At 31.3% G+C, this 11271-nt stretch overlaps 1 protein-coding gene across 1 annotated transcript in view; it reads left to right on the top strand.

Annotated features, from left to right (window-relative positions):
* LOC101503292 (putative pentatricopeptide repeat-containing protein At3g13770, mitochondrial) overlaps positions 1-1753 on the top strand; it is a 3919-nt gene extending 2166 nt beyond the window's left edge. The window contains exons 3-4 of the mRNA XM_012714997.3: positions 1-967; positions 1047-1753. Coding sequence (XP_012570451.1) covers positions 1-473 — 473 coding nt within the window. The 3' untranslated portion in view covers positions 474-967; positions 1047-1753. The remainder of the gene's footprint in view (positions 968-1046) is intronic.
* The last annotated feature ends 9518 nt before the right edge of the window (positions 1754-11271 follow it).

The following is an 11271-nucleotide window of genomic DNA, read 5'->3' as shown; positions in this document are numbered from 1 at the left end:
CAGGAAGATGGGAAGATGTAAGATCGCTAAGGGATCTCATGTTGAGGAAGACAGTAATGAAAGAGCCTGGAAGAAGCTGGATGGAGCTTGATCAAGTACTTCATACTTTCCATGCAAGTGATCGCTCCCATCCGAGAAGAGAAGAGATATGTGTGAAAGTGAAGGAATTATCAGTTAGGTTTAAAGAGGTTGGTTATGTTCCTGATTTGAGTTGTGTTTTACATGATGTGGATGAGGAGCAGAAGGAGAAGATACTCCTGGGCCACAGTGAAAAGTTGGCTTTGTCTTTTGGTCTAATTGCTACTCCTGAACATTCGCCAATCCGTGTAATAAAAAATCTCCGTATTTGTGTTGATTGCCATAATTTTGCTAAATATATCTCTAAAGTTTATAGGAGAGAAGTGTCTTTGCGGGACAAAAATCGGTTTCATCGAATTGTTGGAGGAAAATGTTCTTGTGGAGATTATTGGTGAGAAGATCCTGATAGAGCGCACTTAATGACTAGGTTCTTGGTCTGAATTCTTTGGCCTGTGTGAAATTTGGCTTCCAATTCAATGGTATTATGCAATTTATGAGTGGAAGTAGAGGAAGATTGATGAACAAGAAAACCTTGACCTGCCAAAAGTGGGGTGTAACTTACGAGAAGATTTAAAATGGTATGACAATTGGGTCATAAAGAATTAAAATGCAGCAATGGATTGGTTATTTCTTTACCCAAAATCAAGGAATTGAAAATTACACTGATCCAGTGCAGGAATTTTCAGAACTCCTTGCACTTCTCTCCCTGTCAGACCCAATAACCCCAACCTTGGCTTCTTATGTTTTATCTTCCTTGGGTGTTCATGTTGCTCTCTTTGCAATGCTTGTCGCTTTTCCTTCATAGATGATAGATTTTTCATCTCCACTGCTTCGCCTCTCGTTGTTCTCTCTGTTGAGGAGCTCATCCAAGATGTACTCTAGCCTCTAGGTATTCATATCTATTCTTGATTTTCCATTTTTATTCTAAGATTTTGAATATCATATTTTGATTTTTGATTTTTTAGTAGGTTTTATTGGGAAACTGCTCTGGTAAGCGATGATGTGATGGCTACAACTTGTGCCTCTTTAGGGTGTTCTGCATGGGAATTTTCTATAATGGGCATTTTGCCGTTGAAGTCCTTGTTAATATATTAAAATAACGACGTAACATTCTTTTTTTTTTTAAGCAAAACAACGTAATAAAATAAGTAAAATTATTAATATATTAAATTAAACAAAATAATAAATTTAGTTAATTAATTCCATTGCATTTAAAAATAATTAGATTTAAAAAAGAAATAACAAAATAAGTTACCCTAATTTTTTTAATAAGGACATTTTTGTCTTTTTCATCAAACCAAACAAGAGAAGAGGGAGATAATACACTTCTCTCATATTTACTTTATTTTTCACCTCTTTTTCTCTTCTCATATTCTTTCTTATCTTTTTTATCTCTTATCATTTTTTTCTCACAACTAAACACACCATCATTGAATAAATAGAGAAACCGAAAGAAAAGTTAATACACAATTATTTGTGGTTGGGTATAGGTCAAACTTTCTAATTCTTGAAAGAGAGAAATCAACACTCGAATTTCTTAGACGAAATTGTTGTATCTATTCTTGTTTTTCCTTTAATTTATCTCTTGTAACTTATATAAACTAGATTTCTCTTTGTAATTAAATTATGGTCACTATTAACCAACATTATTCAATAAACGTCAATATTTAATTCTTTTTCTTAGTTTCTAACAATTGGTATCAGAGCAAACAATTTTAGACATTTTCATGGTTTACATGTGACACCCTAAACTCCAAAATAATATATATAATAATTTATATCATATTTCTATTAAATTTGCAGGAGATAAATAAAAATATGTTTCCAAGAAAATAAAAACTTTAATTTTTAATTTAGGTTATTACATTTCTCAAAAATTAAAAGGAACACTTTAAACTTCTTTACTCCATAGTGCAATCTCAATAAGTTTGATTTAAGTATAATTACTTGATTTAATTTTAAAAACTTATTAATATTTATATGGTTTTCATACAAAAGTCGTTTCAAAATAAATAAGTAAAATACAAATTACAACTTTTATTCCCGGTATCACCTATCAGAGTGGGGTTCCTCCTAAACTTGAACTTCAAGACTCATTAACTTGTAACAACTGTGATTTCGCAAACGCAGGGCCAAGTCAGTCAAACACAAACAACGAAGGAGGTGAGTTTCGAAATCATGTTAATAGTATAATATAAGTAAGAAGAACACGCAACAATCATAATAGATCGTATCATAATCACATTACGATACATCAAAATATTTAAGTAAATAGTATCATATTATAACATCAAATTCACTCAAGTAAAATAATCATCTCATTATAATATCCATCAAATCATCTAAGAGTAATTATTATTATTATTTTTGAAACACATCAATCACAACGAAACAATCACAAGGAAATGCAATGATATGCATGAGCTTAGACTCTACTTCACAATGTGGTACCATTCTAACTCTGAAGTACTTCGTTATGAGGCTTGATACTATGCCATCATCCCGGTGGACGAACAATTCAAATTGGCCTTGTCCTCATAGATCCCCTCAACTCAACCCGAGACACATATATGTGACAGTCGAGGTAAACGTGTGTTGCGTGGTAGCTCCCGACATTTGGAGTACTACCTTCAAGTCACCTAGGAATTCTCCACCCGAATACCTCTAAGGTCTAACAATCTTGCCTTAAGGCTCGACAGCAGACCGTCACGATCAGACTCATTTAGTTGTACTTTCCCGAAATCACTAGGCTTGTCAGGCCCTATCTATATGATGACAAAATAATCTTCACTTCACAAATTCTCAATATTTATTTTCTCCCCTCGTTGGCATATGGTACTCCATTAAGACCTTCATCTCAAACACAAATTGGAATCACAATATTCTCATCACAATTTATAACATCATTGTCATTAGTTACACGTCATCACATATACTCATCACAATCTTATAGTATCAATCTCATCAATCATACATCATCACATAGACTTATCACAAATTTATAACATCATTATTATTAATTATACATCATCATAATCACATAAAACTTATCAAAATGCATCCAGCTTTTATTATCACATCACCTAAACATGTCTAATCAAACATATTCATAAAATTCATTTGACATCCAATATCACAATAATATCAAATATCACACATTTAACGATAATAAATCAAATATCGCAATAATATCAAATGCCACACATTTAAAGAAATTAAATCAAATATCACAATAATATCAAATGCCCAACATTTAACGAAATTAAATCAAATATCACAATAATATCAAATGCCCAACATTTAACGAAATTAAATTAAATATCACAATAATATTAAATACCACACATTTAATGAATCAATCAACACCTTATAAGTATTTCTATTCCATATTTTAGTCTCACAATTTCTATTTTGCATATTAATTAATTTATCACTCAAAGGGATGTTGCCGTACGTAGCAAGCCTCGAATGAATTGTTGGGAAATATGGTTTTCCCGTTCATCTCACAATATATTATACTCATGAATTCAAACGTCCTCTCACCCCTTACCTTATTTCGAAGCTTTCACACACGACTACGATTCCACGAGCAAACAGCCTTTGTTCATTGACTATTTGTCTTTTAGTCGATCTAACTCGACAGTTTAATGGTAAACGTTAAAAATAAATTATGAGAACATACTTTAAAAACTAAATTCAAAATTTGGTTAAGTAAAATTACCATAAATCAGAAAATCAATCAGTGGATAATATAGCCACTTTTCACACGGTCGTTTTGGGGTTGGTTTCACTCAAATCGGGCTTACGGTGAAGGAGAACGGTACAAAATAACAAATTCTACAAACAGGAGAAATCAAGTATTTTAGAGAGAAATTGTGATGGTTAAAAATCTAAGGAAGTATGTTTATTTGACTACCTAAATGAATAAAACAATATACTGAAATTTGGGCGAGGACGGAGAAAATTTTCTGAAACAGTTATTGATCGTCGATGCCAAACGATAAGCTCCTTGATGGGTTTACTCTTTGCTTATACGGCTGCTGCAACTCCTTTCTTACTTTTCTTATTTTTATTTTATTAACATAATTAGGATTAACATAAATGGGTCAAGCGCATTTGTCCCTTATTTAATTTATGTTTTACTGCTATTATTTTTATTTTGCTAAAACAAAATTAATTGTTACTTAATCTCATTTTTTTAATACTCTTCCAAACATCATTAAATTTTCAAAATATTACTAATATTTTATAATTAATATATGCTAAATTTAAAGTAATTAAAATAATCAATATAAAAAAACATATTACTAATAATTAAAACTCTCACATTCAAAATAATCTCTACAATTATACTTATTTCTCAAAATACTCACATTATAATAATACCATCATATTAGAAAATAGTCAAAATTATAAAATAAATAAATATAACATCAATATTTTATATTAATTACTAAATCATAATAAATATATATAAAATCACAATACCATAACAAGTATTTAAAAATAAAAAAACTCAAACACAATATTACTAATATCTAAAGATAATTTTTTATAATATAAATAATTAAAATAAGAGATATTTAAAAATAATTAAAATATAAATATGTGCACACTTTACAAATAATCAAACATACAAGAAGATATCACATTAATTATCAGCTCACATATACACTTAAAATCGCATAAAATCTTATTCTTTAAAATATTACACTAAAATACTTTTATTTTTAGAAAAATATATAAAATAATAAAATAAAATATTTATTATATATATCGTTCACTTAATATAATATGTATCAAACTATCACATCATAGAAAACATCCATATAACGAAAATTAGCCACAAAATTTATCAACATATATCCTAAAATAATATTAATCATCAAATTAATTATTTAAAATTTTATTTAATTAATAAAATAATTTATTATAAAATTTAGGGTATTACATCGCACACGCAAAAATAGAAGCAATGATTGAACCACTTGAGCATGGGTTCGAGTATTAGAGGCGGGTACTTGTGGAAAAAAAAAGATTGAACTTCACGATCAATACACTAAAATATTAGAAATTTTGAACCGGAATTCAATAGAGTTGACACCAAGATCGCCCTAGCGAAGGAGACCAAACTAATGGTGCTGAATCACGGAATATGGGTGACAAATGGCGAAAACTAGAAATTCCTCTGTTTTTCAAAGATGATGCATTTAGATTTGTGAACAAAATCGAGTTCTATTTTGATTTGAAGAGGATCATTGAGGCAAAAAGATTGTAGGCAGTCATGGCAGCGATGGAGGAAAAAAACTCTAAATTGGCATAGTAAAGTCAAGCATTTGAGGAACACGCCACTACTGGAAGTTACAAGTTCACAAAGTGATTAAGAAATACAAATTTTTACTCATAGAGGATAAAATAATTTAAGCTTAGAATACAATGAAATAACTTCCAACAGAAAGAATAGGGACACCATTTTTAGTGACTCTTAGAATTTTTCTCTTTTCTTGGATTTTTGCATTTAGGAAAATTTATTGCAATGTTGCAGAGTGCTTGTAGATAATTGTGCAAAATGAGATTTGTAGAATTCTACAAGAGTTGTTTCTTTGGTACTGCATGATGCTATTTATAACATAGAGAAAAAAAATTGTTAGGGCAAAGTTATGATCATTGATGAAGAGCACAAACCCTAACGTCTCTAAGCTGGTACGACAAGGCCTTGCGTAGTCTCCAGCTGTCCATGTACAACATGTATAGGGATGATAATGGGTAGAGTTCGGGTAGGGTACTATAGTACTCGTCCCCGTACCTGCAGTTTTAAAAAATACTCATATATGTGCTCATACCCTCTTGAGTATCAACTTTAATACTCGTACCCGTATCCTTACCCTCTGGATAGCTAAGTGTTGTACCGATACCCATTACTCACACGTTAACCAAAATAGATCAATAAATATATGATGTTGTGATTAAATTTTAAAATTATTCAAATATCTTAAATTCAATCATAAAGTGTTATAAACCAAAATATTTTCTAACTCAAAACATTTCAAATGAACACTCGTTAGAATACACATTCAAGTATAAATAAGACATAATTGATAATATTATTTGAGATCTATAAAAATAATTGATACGAAGTTCTAAGTATAATTATAAATTCACGATTAATAAGACATAACTCTTAGTTATAAAGTCACAATTATTTCCCTATTCATCATAATCAAATTCTTAAACAGTTTGTAAACGTTTATTTTTCGATTATAAATATTATTGTGGTCCAATGATATTAATAGATGGTAAAACATAAAAGAAAATAATTAATTAAACTAAATACTAATATAATAAATAAATAAATAATATATTTATATAAGTGCGGGTGCGGGCGGGGTGGACACTATAGTACTCTTACCTGCACCCATACCCGCTTAATTTTGCGGGTAATTATCCGACCCCGTATCTATGCCCATTATGCGGATTTTTATCCTTCCCGTTTTAGTTTTTTTTTTTTTTTTTGTGTGGGTATCCACTGGGTTTAGATCTAATTGTCATCCTTAAACATGTTTCCTTATCTTAAAAATCCTCATGCTATTATTCCTTTCTTTAATTGCATTTTTTCGTGTAACTCGTAGTGACACAAAGTCAAACCAGATGTAGTAATAACCGGACAATTTAGTACTGTTTGGAAACAAAGGATCTAGTTACAGAGTTAAAACACATATAATTCTTTATTAGAGGATATTAAAAATTTACTCAAAAAGCTTTGTCTGTGCACTTAACATTCATCAAAGATAAATTGTTCTCTTATAAACATTGTTATTAAAACTAATTATGCATAATTGTTATTCAAATCAACTTAGTTCTCACATATCGGGGGACAGTCTTGCTTCATTTGATATCTCTCAAGTTTTTACTGGTTGGTTGACTTTTTGACCTACTTCAATTGCTATGCCTTTTGATCGCAATAATTTATTTCTTTTCAATTATAGGTTTAGGGACATTTGATAGTTTTCTTTTCTCATGGATTTTTGTTTAAGTCTTCGTGCTTGTTTTACTTTATTTTTTATTACTAATAAATGAATGATGTGTTGCATTTGATATGAATAATACTAGTAAAATACTCTTTAACATACATTTTTCAATAGACTCTTTTAATTAATTAGAATCCACACGAGTCCTACTAAATTTATATAGAACTCATGTGATTAAATAAAACCTATGTCTTGTTAATACTTGTCATTGATTATTAGACTTTGAATTCCTAACATAATTTAGACGTGTCTTACTATTATGACACGTTTGCATACCAATGATACCATTTATGCCTTTATAAAGAAATGCTTTTTAGTCTTATTTGTTTGAAAATATGATTTAATCTCTTAACCTACTTAATGGTATGAGAAATGATTTATCTCCTAACATGTTAAAGGACTTAAAAAGGTATATTTTTTCGATTTATCTCTAAGTAGGTTAAAAGATTAATAAGGGTCGAAATACATTTGATTAAATTAAGTTTTAATGATAAACTGATGTATTTTTCATAGTTATCAGTTATAGATTAAATTTTCGACATAATGAGAAATGACCCAATTAAATTTTTTTATAATTGAGTCTATCTTTTTATTTGATATAAGTATTTTAAAAGTTTGATCTAAATATTTTTATTAGTGTGACATGACATTAAAGTATTTAAAAAATATTTTATAATAAATTATGGACTACTACATTCTTGTTATACAATGAATGACTTATTTACAAAAAAAAATATTGTCTCAAAATAAATCGTCATTTTAATTTATACTCAATATTAATTATTATTTTTAATTATACTCTCTAATTAATTTTACAATGAAAATTTAAAGGATAACTTATTTTGAGAATTTTATTCACTACGCGAAAAAACGCATTTTACAGCGCTTTTTTTAAGCCATTTACAGCGCTTTTTCAAAAAAATAAGCGCTGTGGAAACGAGCGCTGTAAATGATACAACAGCGCTTTTAAAAAAGCGCTATAAAACATGTAAATACAACGCGCGCTTGTTATGCACATTTTACAGCGCTTCTTCACAAAAAGCGTTGTAATATGCACCCCATTATATGAGTTATGGGTGTGCATATTACAACGCTTTCTCAAACAAGCGTTGTAATATGCCCAACCATAATTCATATATGGGTGGGCATATTACAGCGCTTTCTCACAAAAGCGCTGTAATATGTCCACCCATAACTCATATAATGGGGTGCATATTACAGCGCTTTCTCAAAAAAGCGTTGTAAAATGCCCACCCATAATTTCATATATGGGTGTGCATATTACAACGCTTTCTCAAAAAAGCGCTGTAAAATGCCCACCCATAATTTCATATTATGGGTCTGCATTTTACAGCGCTTTTCTTGTACATTTTACAGCGCTTTCCAATGTGCCCTACAACAACAAAAAATTGGTTAAGCAATTTTGTTTATAGACAACTAATAAATTAAATTCTCATCAATTAAAAAAGATAAAATTACGTACCCTGAATTATATGGTGCCAAGAACAATTTATCACTTTCTTTATTTCTTAAAAACATATCTACAATGTAGTGTTTTACATTGTCTGGATCGAGTTTGAACATCGACATCTTATGCGGAGACAAGAATGAGTATTTATTTGACAGTTTCCTCGTGCACACGACCTTCTCGTACAAAAACCTTCAATGAAAATTTTAAACTAGATTAATTACCAATACATTTAATTAATTACAAATAAATGCAATTAAAAGTATTTTTTACCTTATGTACAAGCTGATTACAGTAACACTCAGCTCCTTATGTTCGAGAAGATCGTACATTTGCTCCTTTTCGAGGTATTCAATATACTCATCTCCAAAGATGTCTTGATTCATTTGTACAATGGGCGAATCGTTGCTGCTGCCCATGTTCCTTTTTATTTGGATGTCAAGACACGCCCCGTATTTACCAAGGCGTGGCTGACTTTTATTAGGAGCAGCAGCAGCAGCGACCGATTTTCCCCGATCCAGATTTTTTGTTGCTGCAAGTTTTGCAGCTTTATTACCCTCCAGCCTTTGTAGTTTGGCAGCCCTATTAACCTCCAATTTTTGAGGTCTGCTGCCTTTTTTTGGCTGTAGGGGTGGTTTATTTATTTGGACCTACAAAAATGAGGTAAAATGTTAGTTTATTGAATCTGAAAAAATAAAAAACCTTAGGCAATAAATGTGACAAACCTTTTCGGGAGATGTAACTGATTTGTCCTTGGGAATCTTTTTTTCGAGGGCAACAAGGTGTGTGGGCCATGCCACGTAACTGCCAATAGCGTCGCTTAAGAACTTCATATCTCCATCGTTGTCCGGTATGGGCAACGGTGCAGTTGGTTCGAAAGCAACCGTAGGCGATACTTTGACATGGCCCGCGGGGATCGGAATATTGTGCAATACTTCTCCCGAAGTATTGTGCAATATTCCTTTTCCCACCTTCCGTTGAGTCGGCGAGGACAAGTATAGGACACATGTAGTGACACCCTACATCAATAGTTAAAACATAAGTACAGTTAATATATAAGTTTGTTTAATACATAAGTAATTACATAAGCAAGTAAGTAGTAAGTAATTAATTACCTCGGGAATACTCTTCAAACCGACGTTGCAACTCCCGGTTTCACTCTCCATTTGTATTTCAGGTTGGAGCTGAACCGGAAGTTGCTTGTCTTTATTCGTATTCACCAAGAGTGCCACTTGCTCCGATAAGATTCTGAGCTTCTCTAATACTTCCTCGTTGGAAGGTTTTTGGCGCTTCTCTTGAGGAAAAAAGCTTTTGGGAGTTACGCCAAATCCTTTCCCCCTCACTCGACCGGAATACTCAGGGACATTAAACACTTTCCCAAGAATGTCCCTGCACGTATCCTTGTTGCCCTCTTGAGTTTCAGAACTTTGTTCAATAGTTTCCTAAAATACATGTAACATTAAAAAGATAAGTTCAATAGCATTTTTAAAATACAATATTAAAAAATATTAAAGTGATAATATACTTACACAAAGTTCTACAACTTTCTTGACATTTTCATTATCAACCACTCCTTCTTTGTTAACACGCGCTTCCTTCCATAAGATATGACGACCCAAGGGTTGATCGGCTTGGGTGTCTTTTCTCTATTCGTTAAAATCATAAACAAAATAATACAAATTAGTTACACACTATAGTTTATAATACAAATTACAAGTGATGTTTAATTACTTACAATTTTTTGTTCAAGGCGTGCATATCCCATACGTGATTTCTTGTATGGGTGTTTTGGGTTGCTTGCCCGTTCGCGATTTGCCTTACTAATATTCTATATAAAAAAAAAATAGCAATTGTGTAAAAATTTAAAATACGCTACGAATATGAATAATAAAACACAAATGCTAATAAATTAATCACTTACGACAAACGCCGGGTCAGAACGTTTGGAAACAAATGCACTCCATTCATCCTTTGATATATAATGTTGATATATCTTTGGAGGTTCAGCATTTGTGTTTCCTTCTCTATCTTTTAGATAGAAATTTGAGAGATGGGATCTAAATCCACGATGGATTTTCCCAGCAACTCTCAAAACATATGACTTTCGTTCCTCATCAAGAACAAAAGTGGTCTGCAATGAAAACAATTATAAGTAATGTATTTTACAGAAAAAAAATTATAAATGACAAAAGAGTAGATCAAAATATTTACTTGAATGTCATTCCAGATGATATCTTTGGCATCCTTCAACGCCTTATCTCTCCAGTTGTCTATTGTTATTGGGACATTTTGACGAACAACAGCCCCAATGTAGCTTACAAACATGGAGCTGTTGGGGTCAACTGGCTGACCACTCTCGTTCCAGCCAACCTAATAAACTCATATAGTAAGTACATGCCCTAAACCCTAAAAAAAGATAAAAAAACACACAGCAAACAGAGTATATATAGTATACCTCAAATTTAATGCCACTGCTCCGTGCTTTAATCACCCTTTGCATGATAGTTGCACCACGTTTGACTTCTTTTTCGTAAGTCTTAGAGGTGCCAACTTCTTCATTTTGAACTTCTAAATCTTTGTTTGTATCCATTTAACTACAACAAGTTCAACATGCACTTTAGTATAACATCAACAAGCTCAACATGGATCATGCATTATTATAAACAAACTCAACATGTATCAGTATATCTTAAAAAA

Source organism: Cicer arietinum, chromosome 4 (assembly GCF_000331145.2).
Source record: "Cicer arietinum cultivar CDC Frontier isolate Library 1 chromosome 4, Cicar.CDCFrontier_v2.0, whole genome shotgun sequence".
Lineage (NCBI taxonomy): Eukaryota > Viridiplantae > Streptophyta > Magnoliopsida > Fabales > Fabaceae > Cicer > Cicer arietinum.
This window is presented reverse-complemented; position numbering and strand designations above follow the sequence as displayed.